Source organism: Oreochromis aureus, linkage group 20 (assembly GCF_013358895.1).
Source record: "Oreochromis aureus strain Israel breed Guangdong linkage group 20, ZZ_aureus, whole genome shotgun sequence".
Taxonomy (NCBI): domain Eukaryota; kingdom Metazoa; phylum Chordata; class Actinopteri; order Cichliformes; family Cichlidae; genus Oreochromis; species Oreochromis aureus.
Genome location: NC_052961.1, coordinates 10055083 through 10076910, shown reverse-complemented (window position 1 = coordinate 10076910; position 21828 = coordinate 10055083). Strand labels below are relative to the sequence as shown.

General features: G+C 38.9%; 1 protein-coding gene across 1 annotated transcript; it reads left to right on the top strand.

Moving 5' to 3' along the window:
• The first annotated feature begins 6993 nt into the window (after window positions 1-6993).
• On the top strand, window positions 6994-12306 carry LOC120435111. The gene is made up of 5 exons (XM_039604073.1): window positions 6994-7124; window positions 7247-7372; window positions 7467-7677; window positions 8515-8687; window positions 12059-12306. The coding sequence occupies exons 1-5, from the start codon at window positions 7098-7100 to the stop codon at window positions 12107-12109; spliced, it is 588 nt and encodes a 195-aa protein (XP_039460007.1). The 5' UTR covers window positions 6994-7097; the 3' UTR covers window positions 12110-12306.
• The last annotated feature ends 9522 nt before the right edge of the window (window positions 12307-21828 follow it).

Here is a 21828-nt window from a genome sequence, read left to right as displayed (position 1 = left end):
TGCTTATCTTCATCATTTTGTAGTCTTGCCAGAGAGCTGTTGTTAGACATAAACCTGCACATGGTAATATTTTAATGGCTTTTGCTCTCAGAGTCTGTTTCAGCATGTTTCAAACACTCGCTGGCTGGAGAGATGGCCCCTGGCTCCACCTGCATGTCAAAGATATTGATAGTTGTGAGTCACTTAGTGGTTCCAGGCTCAGATACCTTTCTTCTGATTTTACTGAACATGAACGCTTTCCCAAAAACGAGGAAGAGGAGGGAGAGGAAGTCTGTCTGTTTGACCGTCAGCTGAGCTTCGGCGAGGGAGAAGCTCGCCAATGCGAGGAGACAGTTGTGTCTCCTCAAACATGCAAGAACAATTGTTTTCATGTGCCAGACACCTTGGCAAGGCCTTCAGAGGGAAAGGGAGGATGATGGAGAGTGAAGGGTGGGCGGGGAGAGCTGGTAAAAGGAAATCCCAGAGAAGAAATTAGGGAACAATGCACACCGTCTTAACACTGCTCTGTTCTGTTTCAGGCTCGGACAATCAAGCTTTGGCAGTCAGCAGGCTGCCAAAGCCCAGGGCTTGAGGTGAGAATCCAGCAGCACAGACTTGAGGGGTTTTTGCTTCCTTAAATAAACAATTGAACAGGCAGCATGATGCAGCTCTGCAGCGTGTTGTGCCTCACAAAGACAGGATTCATTTCAGTCAGATACAGATGAACTGAGCAAAACAAAACAAGACATTATCCAGATCAAACGGGAGGAAAAAAAAATCTTCCCCAACATGTGGAAGCGTTCATTATTGGATGTTTAGAGGAAGTGTTTGTGTTCATTTAGATACATTTTCTCAGTTTCCCACAATAAATTCTGTCCCACTATTTCACTATCTTCCATTTTAAGCTTGATTTTATTGCTTATTCCTTGTGATTTTTTCTTGTTGGTATGTTTTCCTAGTTTATCCTGTTTTTGTTATCCCATACTTGCAGTTAAATTTGTGGTTATCATGGCATATGTTTGATTTTATCACTGATTTTAATTTGTTCTTTTTGTCTTATGATCACTGATTATTTTCTTCATGTGGAAAGGACCGAGGATCAACTTCTGTCATGTAGCACCTATGAAACTTTATATAAATAAAGGCAACTTGACCAAATGAAAGAATTATACAGTGATTTTTTTCCTATTTAGAGGTTGCAAAAGGAAGCTGAAAGCATGACAAACTAAAGAGTTTTTAGTTTCATATTTTACCTTTGTTAGTCACTTTGGAGCAGACAACCTTAGCTACACTAGAATGGCTGTAGGAACTTCATTCTTGCTAATGTCAAGCGGGGGGCAATAACTGGAAATAATGTAACTGCACAGACATCTACAGGAAAATGGACCTTTAGCTCTCTTCATCTATGACCTCAGTAAATACCTTCCTGATGAGTTTATGGTCTCATTTGCTAGTTTCAAGTCCTACTGAACACAACATAGGGTTAATTTCATAAATTATGGTCAAAATTACACTCATAAAAGACAATGAAGCAGTCACATTTGGTTCTAAAAGCTGTGTTTAAAACACAATTCATTTAGAATTAATATAATGATTATTTTCTTGATTTTAGGACCTAGAATTGTGAAATGTTTCTTGCATATCTTCATACTAGAGACAACCATAAGGCAAGAGGCAGAGTACACCCTGGACAATTTGCCAGCCTGTCGCATGGCTAAAACAGTGAGGCAGACCATTTAAAATCACTAAATAACCTTATAACTGCATGTCTTTGGGCTGTGGGTGGAAGCCACAGTGTACTCAGAGAAAACCCACCCAATCACTGAGAACATGCAAACTCCACACAGAAAGGCCCCAGCCAGATTCGATAGATTCAAACCCAGGAGCATCTTCCTCTTACATAACAGTGCTAACCTTTGCGCCACTGTGCTGCCCTCAGTTTAAAAACTCACTTTTTACTTTTTTTTTTTTTTTTACTGGAAGCAATGAAACAAAGGTGACGTCTTGAACATAGTGAGTCATTGTTGAGTCACATCCCTCACTGTAAGGCATTTTAAGTAAAAAATAACAGAAATCCATAACAAACATCAAAGAAGTCCACATTCTGCCCTCCATTCAGAGATCCAGGTGTGCACAAGTTAATGGCTGTTTTTAGGTGCAAGTTGTCAAAATACAGTGTATTTAATAATTTGTGTTGTTTTTACATAAAAACCTTGTTTTGTGATATGTATTCGGTTGTCCTGCTGTGTTTTATTGTGTTTATGTTTCAGTGTTTTCCCTCCTGTTGGACAATAAATTTAATTGAACTAAGAATAAATGATTGGTTGGACAATAAATTTAATTGAACTAAGAATAAATGATTGGTTTTAAGTGTCTTTCTCTTTCTTAATTACTGTTTCAGGAACAATGTTATTGTGGAAAAAATTAAAACAGGGTATTTTAGATCAATCTATAACGTGACCCCCCGCTAGCACAGGATCACCGGTACTGTTATGGCCCATCAAAGAGCTATATATCTGTCAAACCCTAGTAAACATGCGTGGTCTTCATGGGAAAGTCTCTGTGTACAGGGCCTGTGGGAGAGATGGCGGAACCATTGGGATGTTTCATTTCAGCAAACAGAGCAAACAGTCAGAGGATTTCCTCAATCAGAGGCGAAAGAGTTTGCAGTGAACAACCTCGCTGACAGAAACATGGAGACCTGCACAAGCAGCTGGGCGTGCTAACAACCTCTGGGATTTACTGTGGCGTGCAACACCCTTTAACAACAGGACTAAGAGGCAGAATCAGACACACCTACACACTCACACACACACACACACCGTACATTCACTCACTCACATTTACACCAGCAATTAAACCTTCAGAGAATCACAACTTCGATGAATCTTACAAGTTTTTGTCACTGACTTTTATGACTGCACTATTTCCTTATAACACATAGTTTGCATGAACTTTAAGACTCCCTTGAGCTTGGTTATGACGCTTTTCTTAATCCAGCACAGGAATATCAGCACATCTGCAGCGCAGAGATATTTAAGAAATGTGGAGTAGCATGTTTTTGTATAAGCTATTTATTTCTCATGCTGGGATTATTCCCTGTCACAGATCTGAAACCGCTCGCAGCTGCACTTACTGGTGTCCAATAGGAAGTGGCCCAAAAAAAAAGAAAGAAAAAAAAGAGAAAATCCTCATTTCCACCAATGTTCTGCCGTAACATCAGTAAATTTCTATGTCCCTTTGCCAGCTGCTGCTGAATGAGGTATTGTTTAATGCAGATGGTGGAATCCAAAGACCTCACGCTTCCCTTTTCCATAAAGCGAGCCTGCTATTAATAACCATATATCGACCTCCTTTGTCAACAAGAGCGACGCATACAAATAATATGCCTTAAGGAAGACAATGGGGAGTTCCCTGTGTTAAAAACAACAGGATGAGCCAGACTCATAAGAGTGTGTGTGTGTGTGTGTGTGTGATTAATGTGAGACAATCTGTCTGTGGGAGAAAGATCTTACTGACCGACTTAAGATCTGTTTCATATCTAACATGTTTTGCATTCTTCCCTCTGGTCAGTGATACATTTTCTCAAGGTGCAGCTGTAGTGACCAACAAGACATTAGGTCCTGCACACACCTTTTACAGTTAAGGCCACAATTGTTAGACAAAGACAATTTTTGTAATTTTGCCTCTGTGCACCACCACAGTGGATTTTAAAGGGAACAACCAATATGTGATTGAAGTGCAGATTTTCAACATTAAGGCATTTTATATAAAAAATCTTGCATTACCTGTTTAAGTATCACACCCATTTTTATATATAGTTCCCTCATTTTCAGAGGCTCAAGGTTAACTGGACAGACAACATTTTACATATGAGCATTGTTTTGAACGCTGCAGTCAGAAGTCTGAACCCACTGACATGATGAAATGCTCTGTTCGTTGAGATGCTCTGCTTGGCTTTTACTGCAGTATCCTTCAGCTGCTGCTTGTTTGTAGTTCTTTGTGGATTTAATATGTATTTAATAACTAAAAAGCATGCTCAATTGGGTTGAGATATGTTACCTTGATTCCTGGGTTGTTTTTGGAATATAGTTTGAGCTGTCTGGTCAGTTTTGCAGCATTTGGCTGGATCTGAGCAGTACAGCCCTGTGCATGTCCTAATTCATTCTGCTACTTCTATCAGCAGTTGCATCACCAGTATAACACAAGTGACCTGGTTCTACTGGCAGCCATATATGCCTATGCCATTGCCTCCATGTGATATGTTTCAGATCATGGGCTTTTTTTCTTCTTCGTCTTCATACTGTACTTTTTTGTCTCCATCATTCTGATAAAGATCCTCTTTTTTTCATTTGTCCAAAGTTTTTTTTGTTGTTGTTGTTTTGTTTTATTTCTGGACTGTCCAGACTCTTCTGTAATTTGGCCTTCCAGTTTTTGAGTTTAACAACTGATTTGGACCTCATTGTAAACACTCTGTAATTCCATTCATGAAGGCGTCTCTTGATTCTCTGGTCTTTCAGGTCTTTTGGGGTTGCTGAGCTGACCAGCCCATTCATTTGTTTTGGCTACTCCTAGTAGTCCTAGTTTTTTCTCTCTGTCTCTCTGACAGGTTTATCTTATTTTTTCCATGTGACAGCCTGTTTTGCTTACTTTAATTCTGATACTTTAATGCTTTAATACATTTTTGAAAATAAAAACTTTATGAATCAAAGCTGATTTAAAATCACCTTTAGTGGTGTCTAAAGGCAAATTGACAAAAACCGTCCCTTTGTCCAACAAGTTATGCACCAAACTGTATGTTATGCTCTTGTTAATCTTGTCTTTTTTATGTTTTGTACTGTGAATGTTGTAATTACACATATAATACTCATAAATTGGTTTCCTTTGTCTTATTGTATTATTGTTTGCTGTGTTTTCAGGTGAGAAAGCTGGTCAACCACAAATCCTTGTGTCCACGTTTCAAAGTGTTTAAAGACAAACAGTGAAAGGAAACAGGAAAGGATCTTATACGGTAGTTAGCTGCAGCAAAGTGGGAATCATGGAAAGTATAAAAGATTATCATGGCTTCTGGGTCTGAAACATGAAGCCCAGCAGGAGGACCCTAAATCTGCTTTCTTTTTAATAACCAGCAGGTGAGACACCTGGCCTGCAGCAGCTAGATTTCTTACTAAAATGAAACAACACAAAGTGAATAAAGTCTTTGGCTAATGACCTGTGTTTGACAACTCATAAACTCAACAGGAAAGTGTTAACAGTAGTCAAATCAGACATTTTACCACTGCTTTATGACTGAACATCTTTTTCCAGCCAGAATTATCACCATCTGGTACCTTCAGATAGAGTGCTTGTTTTTATGCACTCCTGCATTGTCCTAATTTTTCCGACCTGGACCTAATATTTTTCATGTCAGTTTTCTGAGACATGGATGAACACATCTGGCTTAACTAGAAAACAACTCCTGTCGTTTTACGTCTGCTAGATAAATAGAGATCAAAATATCTGCTAAACTTGACATAAAATGCCCCACATTGCCTCAAATTATACACCTGGTATTTTCTTAAAAAATGCATCATCTGGTTTATTTGTTAAACTTTACAAAGCTCATTCAAAGTCACAAAGTATATAATCCAAGTGTCTCCACAGACTGAAGAGGTCTACTTCTGTCTGCATGACTCTATACTAAAATGATGGCGATTAATGCCAAAAAATGTATTTTATTCTAAAATGACTTGATCTGACATGAGAAGCAGGACTTTATATTTATCTCTGACGCAGGACAGCGTGAGAACAAAGTCTCACAATTTTTACAACTATGTCTCCGACACTGCTCTTTTTTCATTGCTGTTCAGATTTCTGGCCGAGGAGGTGGTGCTGCTGCTATTTTTAAAAATACATTTTTATCCCAGATGATCTCTTTAAACTCCATTCAGATGGTGAAAACCAAAATTGGATGACTTAACCCTTTGTATGGTATTTTAACATATTATCCACTTGGGTCTAATGCATCTTTTCATCTTAGACTTTCAGGACTTTTTATCTTTGACTATTAAGTGAGGCAGGATTATCATTGTCTGGACTTCAACAGACAGCAGGACATGCTTTGGACTCTGCCTTCATAAATGAAGTCGCTTTCAGTGACCATAAAATCGGTCAAACAAATTTTAATGTTAGACAGAGATAACACAATTAAGTACAAAATGCAGTTTTGCATGTCTGAAAAAGTAATTGCCCCCTAAATCTAATAGCTGGTTGTGCCACTCTTGGCAGCAGAGAACTCCAATCAAGCTTTTGTGATAACTGGCAATGAGTCTTTCACATCACTGTGGAGACATTTTGACCCACACTTTAAAGAATTGCTTTAAATTATCCACCTGGAGGGTTTTTGAGCATGAACGGCCTGTTTAAGGTTGTGCCAAAACAACTTAATAGGTTTTAAGTCCAGACTTAGGCCACTTCAGAACCTTCATTTTATTTATTCATTATCAAAGTTTTCTCCATCTATTAGTCATGGCTCTCTTCATGGAGTCTCAAAGCCTTATAAGTGGCTTTGAGACTGATAGACATCAATGACTTTCTTATCTGTTCTTGAGTTTCTTCAGACGGTGGCATGATGTGCAGTTTTTTCCTTTTCCTTGAGTCAGCAGTTCTCTCATTAATCATGCCTGGACATGGCTACTGAAACTGAACTCAGCTTTTCCAAAAAACAGTTAATCTATGATTTAACAAGAGTGGGAAAAACCATGTGTGCGCTTTCATAAAGGGCAAATATTTTGGACCGCCTTTTCTCCTCAATAAATGAAATTGCCACTTAAAAACTGTATTTACTGAGGTTATCTCTGTCTAAAAATAATTTTGTTTTATGATCTAAAACATGTTAGTGTGACAAATGTGCAAAAAATAAGAAATCAAGAAGGCAGCAAATACTGTGGTACACTGTATACACACACACACACACTGCACCACATGGGGGCATGCTTTTCCACTCAGTAAATACCTCCCATTAATATGCTCTGCTTAAACAGCCCCTTTTACAGGAAACTGGTAAACTATGACTCACTTTCAAGGAAAAGGAGAAACACTTGTTACAGTGAACTCAAGTGTTGATTGACTTGTAAAAGATGTGCAGGCTGACATTGCTCATCAAGGTGAGTTAAATCAGAATTTTAGAGGATCATCAAAACTCAGTCTTTTAAGGTTTTTGCAGGTGCTTCCAAATATTCAAACTGTAGCTCTCTTCTCTCTGAACGCCGTGGTTTGTTTATCTCAGCTGTTGCTGTTGCATTATGCGAGCCAGAGTAAAATCAATATTGAAAGAAGCTGCAATGAAGATGTCTCTCTTGAGTGTCCAATTGCTGAAAACAACAAACATTTCCTCTCTGTGGCATGGTACAAGGTTAGTCATTTACTTCAGGCTTAAAAGTGTAGATTGTATTTTGTAGATGTAAATTTTGGAAACATCAAAACTGCTTGTGTTTGTTATTTAACAGGTAAAAAATGGGAATAAACATGGCATTATCAGGAGGGGTAAGAATGATAATCCAGTGTACTACAACGTTTCTCGGGAGGTCACATTTGGGGAGAAGCACAATCTACTTCTGCGGAAGGTTTCACCTGCCGATTCAGGCGATTACGAGTGTGTCACCACCGCAGATGTAGGGGGTCAAAACCAGAATCACAAAGTCAGCCTGATCGTTACTGGTAAGCTTTCAATTAAATATCCCTGGCAGCAATATGAGTTTTCGCTACCTCAGGTAGCGCATTGAAACTGAGCTACATATGAGCCTAGACAATGTATTGACACATTTGTTGATCCTGAGAGACAAAGTCAGACTTTTTGATTACTGAGTTTGTTATGGCAAAGCATCTTCTTCCTACAGGGCAGTTAAAGCTCTGTAGGATATACAGAATGTTAAAGGTTTTTCAGGAACTGTAAATATTGAACAAATAGTTGCTAATTTAAATTTGTTTATACATACAGTGAGGTGTTAATGAAACTGTATATGATAAACATAAATATAATGTAAAATATATATACAGATATGTCCTCATATGGGACAATGATTTTATAGCACAATAAAGTCAACATTGCTTAACAAAGTATAAAACACTACTGAGCAGACCTGTAAGTGTAAGTGGCATCAAAGCCCTCATATAGTGCATCATATAATGTTCACACACATCTCAGGAAGTCTCAGGAAGTCTCAGGAAGTTAAATCTATCTAACAATCTTACATAATTTAACCCCCGCTTTGCCTCTGCAAACTGCCATGATGCCACATCAAAAGGCAGGAAAAGCAACTCCAGAAATCACACTTTTTCCACTGTGACATTTAAAGAGCATTTTTTCCATTCAGGCTCTTTGATTAACTCAAGCAAATATTTTGCTAATGGGAAAATGTTTAATTAAACCACATCTGTAACCCATAACTGATATCACAGTTTTTCAGGAAGTAATTTGAAATCAATTCAAACTGATATACAAATAACATCACTTTGTGCTATAGTGATTTTTTATTTTATGTTGTCTAAATACAGAGTGCGCGCCCACAGCTCCACTGACGACACTGAATTATTTGAACACAACAATGGCAACTCTGACCAGTCCGCCCTGCCAAACACAAGTCCTGGACCTGCCAGTCACGTGGAGCATAGCTGGCTATTTGGCAGTGGCCCTTGCCAAAATAGTCCTGTCTCTAATCATCATCTGGGTAAATATATTCTTTTATTTTTCTGCACACAGAGGAGAAATTAATCAAAATATTTAAGGGGATGTACACGCAGCACTTCAGATACTTAAACAGTTTTAAGCCTATTTTACTAGCACCTGATCACAGATACCATGGGGTAAATACATTCAAAAATGACTTCTTTAATCACAGCCACTTAATAATTTGACGGTTGCTAAGTCTTCTAAGTAACAACTGAACCAAAAACATTTGTTCATGACCTCTTAATGACACATGAAACCGTTTCACATTGTTTGTTTGTACCTTTTGAAACCATCTATATAACAGCATTACTATTGCTAACATAGATACCTTTAGGTTTAACCCCACACAAAAACCCCACATTTACATTAAAGAAAAAAATAGGGTTGATTTTAAATGACTAATCTCTCATGAAGCTTAGGGGATTTTCCTCAGTGTGTTTCCAGTAGGTGGGTTTTGATTTTTGGGGAAAAGAACAACCGCTGTTGGTGGTTAAAAAAAACTGTGTTTTTTTGGTGCATACATCCCTGCTCCTTCATAAATAATAAAAATAAAGTTATTAATTATTTCCCATTTCCTAGGTCACAGTCAGCAACTTGACCCCTTGCCCCTAAAATTGACCAAATTTTGGTCTTGCAATGCCTACCAAACTAATAGTGTCTTTTTTATTGAGAGGACAGTTTCCAAATGTAAAGTAAACAAAGTGAAACAAAAGCAAAAAGAGAATTACACAGGACTTCATCTGTAATTTACAGGCTCGGGATTGCTACCCTAAATTATTGCCTTTCAAAAAATCATCATAGACAGTTTAGAAAGAAACTATTGGTTAAGTTAGGTAAGTTTAATCAAAACAGATAGAAAAGGGATAAGACTTGATTTTCAACACACTTACAAAAATCAAACATCACAGTCTTTTCTGGTTTCAAAACAGAATCAGCGGTGAAGCTAAAATTTCTTCCATGTAAACTGATATTTAAAGTAGAATGTGTACCCTGAGCTGAGGGAGCAAAAGAATTAAAACATTTATGTCTTATCAGTTTTTATCAAGAAAAAAAAAAGTTCATGCATTCTGTCTGAAAACGTTGTGGTTTTAGGGACCTGGAAACACATCTGGTGGAAACATATGTAGGTAAAAACAGATAAGGCTAAAACTAGAACTGTGTGAAAAAACCACAGAGACAAGTAAAGAAGAAATTCGACTTTTTAAATTCGAAACTCAGATATGTTTTTAAGTGTCCTTGCCTTTATTTACCACCCCTAGAAAAGTTCAAGATGTGGTTAAAGTGACGGCTTTCAGTTTCAATTCAAAGGGTTTAGCTGTTTCCTAATACCCCATTTTCAGAGGCTCACAAATAATGATACAAAATAACAATGTCAAATATAAGGAATTCCTCTAATTATTGGATGAACATTTTTGTAGTCAATGACTGACAGGAGTATAGAAGCCACGGACATTACTAAATCCCTGTCTTTCCACTCTCCTTTACGCAAGCCTTTACGCAAGCCGCCTTCAGTTGCTGCTGTCTGCGAGTCTTTTGTGGTTTGGTTTTGTATTAAATGACAGGTGTATTTAATCAGGTGACTGACTCGGCCCTTGAGTAATATTCCATTTCTTTGCATTGAAAAACTCTTGGGGGTACTTTTTTTTTGTATATGTTGGGGTTTTATCCATTTGCACTGTGGACAACAGTGAATCGGTTTTGCAGCATTTGGCTGACTCTGAGGGGAGAGTGTAGCTCTGTACACTTACCAGTTACGTCATCAATAAACACCCTGGCTCCACTTGCAGCTGTAGACTTTAACAATAATACGCCTACATCCTCAAGAGTGTTATTCAGTTAGTTCATGTGAAGTTGTTTATCTTAACCTAGAAAATGATTCTGCGATTTTTACTTTAGTTGTCTTCATTGTCATTCTTTTTAAGAACGTACCAGATTTTTCAGTTTTGTCCTTTACTTATTTTTTTTTTTTGCTGTCTTTTTTATTTTAATTTATTCAGAGGCCTAATGATGGCCTCCCTGCACTGACATCTCTTTGGAACTCAGATTTTAAATTACAGTGAAAAACTGTACAAATATAAATTCAACACTTCAAATCTGCTTTAGATGTTAGGTCTGCTTCATTTTGCAATGAAATATCAGGCGAACAGAGCTCACCTGTACATGAAACCTGTGCCAGTTGTGCAATTCATTTTGAGCCTCTGAAAATGGGAGATTGTCTTTAAAAATAACTGTATCCCTAATCAGTTAATACAATGCTTTTGTTAAACCCCTTGAATTCAACATAGAAGTCGCCACTTCAGTCTTGACTGTTTGATTTAAAAGCATGGTAATATACAGATTTAGAGTATATTTCCCGGACTTTGTAGAAATAAAAAAAAATAATTTGTGTACAAGTCAAGAGAGCCTAAACAGACATCTTCAAGAATATATTTATGTTTGTGATTAAGTGAACACATTCATGCCACACTCTGGTATGCCAAATATCCTTGGGCATCTAAGATACATCCATTAGAGTGTGAATGTTAAATAGAAAGCACTTAAGCATAGAAAAAAGTGCTTGTGTGAATGGGTCATGTTGTATAAAGTGCTTTGAGTGCTCAGGTAAACAAGAACAGTGCTAAATACGAACCCATCCATTTGTCATTTTGTTGTTTCTACACAGCCAAACTGCAACAGTCGCCTCTAGACACTTTATAACAAGGTAAAGAGCAAGTACTTCGTGAGAATCAGAAATCTCCCTTTTTAACAGGAAGAAACCACAAAACCACAAAAACATGCTCACAAAGTCAGGGAAGTTTGATAATAACTAATGATTACATGTGGAATGATATATAAACATGAGAGTGAAAAGAGGTGAGTGAAGAAGAAATAATAATATTTTAATAATGAAAATTATTAAAATAAAAATCTGCGCTCTCTTTTCATTTTGATAGTCTGAATTCATTTAGCACAAAAATCAAACTAACTAATGAAGAAGTCAGGGAGTATAACTTTTAGTAGAGGACAGACATTACAGAGATAATTACAGTAATGGCTTAATGTCACTGTTGACATTATTTCTAATATTCTAAATAGTACATAAATAACACAGTTAGCGTGAAAACCCCATTTCCTGTTAGTCAGTAATGTCACTGCCTTCCTCCAGTTGATAATGTGCACCCATGCAACAGTTTGGTTGCTGTGGTTCATGATGTTGAGTAAATGTAGGCAAACCCCCTCTTTCTCTGCACTGCATTTCCTGTTTAGCTCTGATGGTATTTCTTCCTACAGTCAAAGCTGACAGTCTTGTTTCCAGCATAATTCCCTCAATGTACGTATCTTGTATATACATATACATTTTTTTGTGTGTGTGTTTCTTTGAAAATCCAGGTTATTCATCTCAGATCTTCAAGGCAAAGATATAATAGGTGGCCTCACTGAACCAACAATGCAGACCCTCTACACACACCCTTCCACGCGAGCGGGGAATTTTTTTCTTTTTAATTTATTCTATTTCTAAATGAGTTTTGCAATACTCACGTATTTTTTTTTTACATGTACATTTTAACACAGTTTTTGAGACCTCTACATAATGAATGTAAATTTTCAAATGTAATAAATAATAAACACTCCGGTTTTAACAAATTCGTATTTTCTGGCAGTTATTTCATGTTTCAGGCGTTACAGGGTTAAAAACACACCTCGTCTTTTTATTGGAGGTCAACATTAACAGGCAAAGGTACACGATTTGTTTTTTTTCCTGTGTCCTAGTTCTTTTCGTCCACCACAATTAGTTTCAGAAACCAAACGTCCACAGAAAGCAAAAGTATTGTATCAACTCTTTAAGAAGTATAATCATTTTTATGCATAGTCCTTCATTTTACAAAAGCTCAGATGTATTTCTAGACTAGTATATGTATATTCTAGCCTAGTATATCCTAAACTAGTATATGTTTTTCATCTTTGGATGAAAATCTTTTGCAGCCTGCCTGAAATCTAAGACCTACAGACTTCTTGGGTTGCTTTTGCTGTATGCTTTGAATCATTATCGATTTGCACTGTGAAGCACTGTCTGATGATCTGAGCAGAGTGCAGAGCCCTGTACACTTCAGAATTCACCTTGCTGCTTCCATCAACAATCACATCCTCAATAAACACCAGTGACCCAGTTCTTCTGGTAGCCATACATGCCCACGCAATGACACTGCCTCCTCTGTGTTCATTAATGTTGTATTGCTTGGGAAACTGTTTCTCTCCTTCTTCATAGTGTTTCCTTCTCATCATTCTGCTACAAGTTAATCTTGGTTACATCTGACCAATTTTTTTTTTCTCTAGAACTCCTGAGGTTCTTTTAGATGTTTTGTGGTGAAGTGTAATTTGGCCTTCCTGTTCTTGTGTGTAACCAGTGGTTTGTTCCTTGCTGCATAACCTCTGCACGAAGATTTTAAACTTTGATGATGATAAATCTGGAGAGTTCTTGACTTCATTAGATTTGGTTTTCTTAACCATGGAAATAACTCTGTCAGCATGCACAGTGGTCTTGGGGCTGTTGTGGTTGTTGAGCTTGCAATTGCATTCATTCTTTTTAAGTATGTACCAGACTGTTGACTTGGCCACTCCTGACAAATTATCTAATAGGTTTTTTCTGCTTTTCAACCTAATCATGGCGTCTTTCACTCTTTTAGGACGTCAATTTTAGAGATCCAAATGCATGTTTAACACTTGGAATCAACTCCTGATGTTCCAGTTTCTCTTAGTTAGTCGTGAAATAACGAGAGAACAGACCTCAGTTGTTCAATTCCTCCTGAAAATGTGGCACTATACGTAAAATTAGCTGGACATATAAAACTACTGCTATAGTCAGTAGTTTTATATGTGTCAACCTGTGGGACAGTTTCAGTAACCTACAAGAGGAAACCAAACAGTATTGAGGCCAAATGCAGAGCAACAACTAAACTCACACTATCCTTTTTCCTGTGGAGAAATTGATTTTAGTCATCATATTTCCAAATTATTCAGAAACCCACATCGTTTGATAATCTGCATCACAATGTAAACGTGTCATTGCTGTAAGGAAGTGTTCCTTCCTTCTTTTCTTTTTTCAAATGTCATAGTCTAACAACACTTCCCACTGCAGTTTTCTTGATTTTGAGGTCTTGTTTATAAAAAGTTAAACACACCCTTACTGCTTCCATAGGAATTAAGAGGCCAAGTAACATTGAGGGGGTGCTAATCACATTCACTTGATTAACAGATCATCAGTAGGTGTAACCACCTTTATAAATGCAAAACATTTGGCAGTTTTCTGGTCTGGAGCATTCAGGTGTGTGTTAACACAATGCTACAACCTTCCCCTGAGTGGAGTCTTGTGCATATTGATCGATCATTATATAGTTTTGTTTGAAGAGAGAGAAAGACCAGAAAACAAGCTGGTGCTCTTTTATGAGGAAGTAACACCTATAACTAAACATAGCACAAAAGGTAAGGAAACTTGTTCTTTGTTGTAACAATGCTTCTTGGCAAAAAGTCTTATACTTTTGGAAAGCCTGTTTATTTTCCATCAAATGGGTTGAGTTGAGTATGTGGGCTGCACCCATGAAAAGCTTCCCAGATGTTTTCTGCCAATGCCAAACAGGTTATGCTGTAATTGACGCTTGTTTGGTGTCATTTACAGGGAGTGCAGAATTATTAGGCAAGTTGTATTTTTGAGGAATAATTTTATTATTGAACAACAACCATGTTCTCAATGAACCCAAAAACTCATTAATATCAAAGCTGAATGTTTTTGGAAGTAGTTTTAGTTTGTTTTTAGTTTTAGCTATTTTAGGGGGATATCTGTGTGTGCAGGTGACTATTACTGTGCATAATTATTAGGCAACTTAACAAAAAACAAATATATACCCATTGCAATTATTTATTTTTACCAGTGAAACCAATATAACATCTCCACATTCACAAATATACATTTCTGACATTCAAAAACAAAACAAAAAACAAATCAGCGACCAATATAGCCACCTTTCTTTGCAAGGACACTCAAAAGCCTGCCATCCATGGATTCTGTCAGTGTTTTGATCTGTTCACCATCAACATTGCGTGCAGCAGCAACCACAGCCTCCCAGACACTGTTCAGAGAGGTGTACTGTTTTCCCTCCTTGTAAATCTCACATTTGATGATGGACCACAGGTTCTCAATGGGGTTCAGATCAGGTGAACAAGGAGGCCATGTCATTAGTTTTTCTTCTTTTATACCCTTTCTTGCCAGCCACGCTGTGGAGTACTTGGACGCGTGTGATGGAGCATTGTCCTGCATGAAAATCATGTTTTTCTTGAAGGATGCAGACTTCTTCCTGTACCACTGCTTGAAGAAGGTGTCTTCCAGAAACTGGCAGTAGGACTGGGAGTTGAGCTTGACTCCATCCTCAACCCGAAAAGGCCCCACAAGCTCATCTTTGATGATACCAGCCCAAACCAGTACTCCACCTCCACCTTGCTGGCGTCTGAGTCGGACTGGAGCTCTCTGCCCTTTACCAATCCAGCCACGGGCCCATCCATCTGGCCCATCAAGACTCACTCTCATTTCATCAGTCCATAAAACCTTAGAAAAATCAGTCTTGAGATATTTCTTGGCCCAGTCTTGATGTTTCAGCTTGTGTGTCTTGTTCAGTGGTGGTCGTCTTTCAGCCTTTCTTACCTTGGCCATGTCTCTGAGTATTGCACACCTTGTGCTTTTGGGCACTCCAGTGATGTTGCAGCTCTGAAATATGGCCAAACTGGTGGCAAGTGGCATCTTGGCAGCTGCACGCTTGACTTTTCTCAGTTCATGGGCAGTTATTTTGCGCCTTGGTTTTTCCACACGCTTCTTGCGACCCTGTTGAATTTTGAATGCTTGATTGTTCGATGATCACGCTTCAGAAGCTTTGCAATTTTAAGACTGCTGCATCCCTCTGCAAGATATCTCACTATTTTTGACTTTTCTGAGCCTGTCAAGTCCTTCTTTTGACCCATTTTGCCAAAGGAAAGGAAGTTGCCTAATAATTATGCACACCTGAAATAGGGTGTTGATGTCATTAGACCACACCCCTTCTCATTACAGAGATGCACATCACCTAATATGCTTAATTGGTAGTAGGCTTTCGAGCCTATACAGCTTGGAGTAAGACAACATGCATGAAGAGGATGATGTGGACAAAATACTCATTTGCCTAATAATTCTGCACTCCCTGTATTGACATGACTGGAGTCTGAAGAAACAAGACATATCATGATTTCACAATGTATTCATTTAACAAAAGCATGTAGCATGTGGAAAGTCATACACAGTAACAACAGCCTAGCACCTCCTCCTCATGCTGGTCAAGTCAGCCAGCGTGGTTGCATTACTCAGTTTGGCAGGAACAGCACATCCAAGCAAATCCTACAAGTGTTCAGTGGGGTTCAGGTCAAGACTGCAGGTAAGCCATTACATGCACTCCCAAATCCCAAATTCCAGAGGTAGTCTCTGATAAACCCCACCCTGTGGGGGTGAGCGTTGTCATCTTGGAGGACAGAGCTTGTTCCTAGACTGTGGCGATGTGGGATTACCTCTGGTTGCAGAATTCCGTCTCGATATTGCTCTGCAAAGAGATTGCCTCCAGTCATAACGAGGAAAACAGGCCTGGCTGTGAAGGGCAGTCATGGCAGGTCTACTGGCAGCCCTATGAGATCAGAGATTAGCTGTTTTCAGTTTATTCCAGATTGTCTGGGTAGAGAGCTGCCAGTCATATCATCCTGCAAACTTTGACTGGAAATCTGCAGGACTGCCTACAGTTTCCAACTCTTGACAGGGTGGTGAAGTTGCCCTATGGCATTGGTCCTATCCAGATCAGTCAAATGTGGCCTGCTTGGTGAAGACACCAATTGACCACTGTAGCAGATCCATGCTCAGGGGTGCTACTAATCAGGCACTTGACTGTTAGCACCTCAGGTACCAGGGTGTCAAAACAAGAGTCAACAGCAGAATAACCAGTTTGGCATTGGCAGAAAACATTTGTCAAGTTTTTCACGGTTTAACCCACATACTCCACTCTGCTGCTCAAGACACAAATGTATTTCCTTACAAACGTGGAATTCGTTAAGGGGGAAATAAACAGGCTTTCCAACAATAATGTAATATTTATTACCAAGAAACACTATTACATCAAAGAAATAAATCAGCCAAATACAAATTTCCTTACTTTAAAGTGTGACATTTATTTCAAAATTAATAGCATTCATTTTCACCCCCACAGAGCAGCTTCTTTTCGGTGTTATGACTGCAGTTTAAGTTGGAGATAATGAATATTTTAAACTTAGACACAGACTGAATGCTTTCCCCTTACGTTATTTTTATTCTTAACTCTGATAAAAATCTCCACTGCTCCACTACAGATTCACATTTTAAAAACATGCTTAACTGCTCTCTTGCTGAAGATCAATACCCATCATGTCTGCTTGTATCATTATGATTAACTCATCCATTTTCTGGATCAGTACCACAAAATAGCACATATTTTTACAAAAACAGAAATGAGACTTCTGTGTTAAGAGGAAGTAAACAGTTTTACTAGAATTCCACAACACTGAGCTCTTCCTGTGTGTACCACCCTTAATTCCTGTTTATGAAGTGAAAGTGTTGCATAAGCTTGTGCTCTACAGTCTGCATAGACTTACACTACAGGGAGTGCAGAATTATTAGGCAAATGAGTATTTTGTCCACATCATCCTCTTCATGCATGTTGTCTTACTCCAAGCTGTATAGGCTCGAAAGCCTACTACCAATTAAGTATATTAGGTGATGTGCATCTCTGTAATGAGAAGGGGTGTGGTCTAATGACATCAACACCCTATATCAGGTGTGCATAATTATTAGGCAACTTCCTTTCCTTTGGCAAAATGGGTCAAAAGAAGGACTTGACAGGCTCAGAAAAGTCAAAAATAGTGAGATATCTTGCAGAGGGATGCAGCAGTCTTAAAATTGCAAAGCTTCTGAAGCGTGATCATCGAACAATCAAGCATTTCATTCAAAAGGGTCAACAGGAAGAAGCGTGTGGAAAAACCAAGGCGCAAAATAACTGCCCATGAACTGAGAAAAGTCAAGCGTGCAGCTGCCAAGATGCCACTTGCCACCAGTTTGGCCATATTTCAGAGCTGCAACATCACTGGCGTGCCCAAAGCACAAGGTGTGCAATACTCAGAGACATGGCCAAGGTAAGAAAGGCTGAAAGACGACCACCACTGAACAAGACACACAAGCTGAAACGTCAAGACTGGGCCAAGAAATATCTCAAGACTGATTTTTCTAAGGTTTTATGGACTGATGAAATGAGAGTAAGTCTTGATGGGCCAGATGGATGGGCCCGTGGCTGGATTGGTAAAGGGCAGAGAGCTCCAGTCCGACTCAGATGCCAGCAAGGTGGAGGTGGAGTACTGGTTTGGGCTGGTATCATCAAAGATGAGCTTGTGGGGCCTTTTCGGGTTGAGGATGGAGTCAAGCTCAACTCCCAGTCCTACTGCCAGTTTCTGGAAGACACCTTCTTCAAGCAGTGGTACAGGAAGAAGTCTGCATCCTTCAAGAAAAACATGATTTTCATGCAGGACAATGCTCCATCACACGCAGCGTCAAGTACTCCACAGCGTGGCTGGCAAGAAAGGGTATAAAAGAAGGAAAAACTAATGACATGGCCTCCTTGTTCACCTGATCTGAACCCCATTGAGAACCTGTGGTCCATCATCAAATGTGAGATTTACAAGGAGGGAAAACAGTACACCTCTCTGAACAGTGTCTGGGAGGCTGTGGTTGCTGCTGCACGCAATGTTGATGGTGAACAGATCAAAACACTGACAGAATCCATGGATGGCAGGCTTTTGAGTGTCCTTGCAAAGAAAGGTGGCTATATTGGTCGCTGATTTGTTTTGGTTTTGTTGTTGAATGTCAGAAATGTATATTTGTGAATGTGGAGATGTTATATTGGTTTCACTGGTAAAAATAAATAATTGAAATGGGTATATATTTGTTTTTTATTAAGTTGCCTAATAATTATGCACAGTAATAGTCACCTGCACACAGATATCCCCCTAAAATATGGTTGTTGTTCAATAATAAAATTATTCCTCAAAAATACAACTTGCCTAATAATTCTGCACTCCCTGTATTTTTGGTGCAGGATTCTAGCAACTAGAATAAATGGTTCAATCACTACAGTGGAGTGAATACCTACCTCTGAGTTCTCCTCCTGCTTTACAAAGTCAGACGCAGGATACACGTCATTGTGTTTGTAAATATGGATTAGAGATTATACAAGAGGTGAGGTGTCTCACTGGGAGCAGCATGTACAGTGTGGAAAATTATGTGCAGAGGCCACCATCTACTGGCAAATCCTCAGAAAACATCACAGTCTGGCAAACCAGCACATCAGCTGACTTATCCAGAATGACACTGACTTTTTAAAAAATATTAAAAAAACAACCTTTCAAAAATCGTTTAACATGTATGATGCGGTCTAATAATACAACGGAATAATGACCTATGAATACAAAATGTTTGGATACACTTTCAAATTGTGCATATGTGTTGTGTTTAATGCACCTGAAGAGCGTTCAACATGAAAACAGAATCAGGGGCCACTAGTGCAATGCTTGGGTAACATAACAGGGTGTTCAGTATATAACTATTAAGTAAGTACATTTTTTCAGCTTCAAATTAGGTTAAATGGAGCAGAACATTTTACAAAGCTATGATAATGAAATTACTTTAGTCAACCAGTTAGACGCTTGGTCAAGAAAGTAACTTAAAAAAAAAAAAAAAAACCTTCAATGAATCTTCTAAAACAGCCCCCAACAGCACATGCTGACTCACAAAAAATAGCACTGGAAAGAGGGCTCAAATGTAGGACACTGAAGCCAGTTAAATACACAAACAAAAAAGGCAAGCCTTTGATGGCCAATGGAAAAACCAAAGATACAAATTCCAACAGGTGAGTAAATAAAATAGAAATTCAAACACGGGGCACGAGAAACTAGGGAAGGCCAGCCAGAGAGCAAACAGTGAACCAGTGTTATAAATGTGCAGAGCTAATTAGGGAATTATGTGAATGCAGGCACAAGTAGGTGGGTTTTAAGTTTTGTGTCTTAATGGAATCAAATTATTTCTATTTTTATGTTCTCATCACATGTAGTGGTAGAAAACATTTCAAGAGTCTGCAGAGCGAAGAAGGAAACAGTTAACAATGTTTCTGTCTTCTACCCTTTAAAAGCCAGCAACCTTTGACAACTTCTGCAGATTTCAGCCCATTCTGACCTTTAAAACCTCTCATTTTTATAACAGGGTTAATGCACAGAGGACTCAGCCGACCTTCAAAAGGTGTTTACTTAGTTTAAAACCACAAATCTCTCAAGCAGTGGAAGAAAAAAGCAATCTGTGTCAAGGGTTATGTCCTTTATGTTTCCTCATATTTATACTCTAATGGTATTCTTTGTGTGGCAGCATTATGAAGTAGTCACAAAGTTCTAGGGAAAACAAACTTACCCATGGATGCTGACACAGTAAACACTAAATACAACACCAGTGGATGATTTTTGCAGCAAATACATAAAATAAAACTCCTTTTGCTGCTATCTTTTTCAAGTGTTTTCTTTGAAATTGCTGTCAACAGTTTCTGAGAATAAAAAGCTTTTCTGCACTCTGCAAATGATCTTTGATGTTTTTCCTTTTATATATGTTTTATGGATTTAGAGAATAGAATAGAATAGAATAGAATAGAATAGAATAGAATGCCTTTATAGTCACAATACAGACGTACAATGAGTTACAGAGCATCTCCTACTCAGTGCAAACATGTGGGAGGAGAAAGGGAGGTGAGGTGCACCGTTTCAGCACTATGTACATATGAACAGTATTTAGAAAAAACATTAAATAAATAAGTAAATAAATAGTGTTATGTATTTACAGTGTGGGTTATTGCATGTAAAATTAAGTATTGCACAGTGGTGGTTTATAGTAGTTTATAGAGGGAAGTCCTTGAAATGGGGGTTGGAACTGTGTTATCAGTGCATGTGTGAGTTCATTGTGGTTATGGCTCTTAAAAAAGAAACTGTTCTTGAGTCTGTCAGTCCTTGTGGTGATGCACCTGAAGCACTTCTCCTGAGGGAAGCAGGTTGAACAGGTCAAAACCAGGGTGAGAGCTGGGGGGGATACTAAGATACCCACCCGAGCCTGCTGCCTCTCACCAAGGGCAACTCCAGACTGAGACAGAGTCCAGCCCCTTTCCAGGAGAATGGTTCCAGAGCCCAAGCCATGCATTGAGGTGAGCCTCGCTATATCTGGTCGGTACCCCTCAGCCTCATGCACTAACTTAGGCTCCTTCCCCACCAGAGAGGTGATGTTCCACGTCCCAATTTCTAGTCTTGGTAGCCGGGGATCAGTCCGCCAGGGCCTTCACTCCTGGCCGCCGCCCAGCACACATTGCCAATGCGGAGCCTCCTGCGGGTGGTGGCCTTGATGGGCCCATGTCCCTTTTTCGGGCTGGGCCCGGCTGGGCCCCATGGACAAAGACCCGGCCTCCAGACACTTGCTCTCAGGCACCCTCCCTGGGCCTGGCTTCAGGCCAGGGCCCCGGTAACCCCATCCCGGGCTGGGTGAACTGTTCCCTTGATCTTGCACTCATAGGGCTCTTCTAAAAAATGAAGCAAGAATGCATTTAATGTGTTTCTGTCTTTGTCAGGTTTAATTTTTTTTATTTTTTTGATGTATTGTATTTGAAAACTAAGTGTTGAAAATTGCTAACGTGGAATAGACGGAACTTAAAGCACACCATCTTTATGACTTCTTAGTATGGCATTTCTTGGTATTGTGTATTCATGTTTAGATACTTTTACAAGCTTAACAAGCAACTCTGAGATAGTCTTGTGTGACTAGTTTGTGTCTCTCTGTCCATCTGGAGCACAGAGGAAACGTGCAGGAGGAGAACTAGTGGAGAATGCACAGGTGTATCCTTTTACTCTTGAAGTGTAAAAGAGCCATGGCACACAGCTGGAACACACACACCATTTAGTTATTTAAGTTCACCAGGTGCATAACCTGTTCTTTAACTTGTACACATGTGTGAAAAATAAAGCTTTGTTTGTTAGCTCACATTACCCGT

Coding starts and splice junctions, on each gene's coding strand:
- LOC120435111 (XM_039604073.1), top strand. CDS start 7,098: ATGTGCAGGCTGACATTGCTCATCAAG. Junction 7,373..7,466: donor TCTCTGTGGCATGGTACAAG/GTTAGTCATTTA, acceptor GTTATTTAACAG/GTAAAAAATGGGAATAAACA. Junction 8,688..12,058: donor TGTCTCTAATCATCATCTGG/GTAAATATATTC, acceptor TTGAAAATCCAG/GTTATTCATCTCAGATCTTC.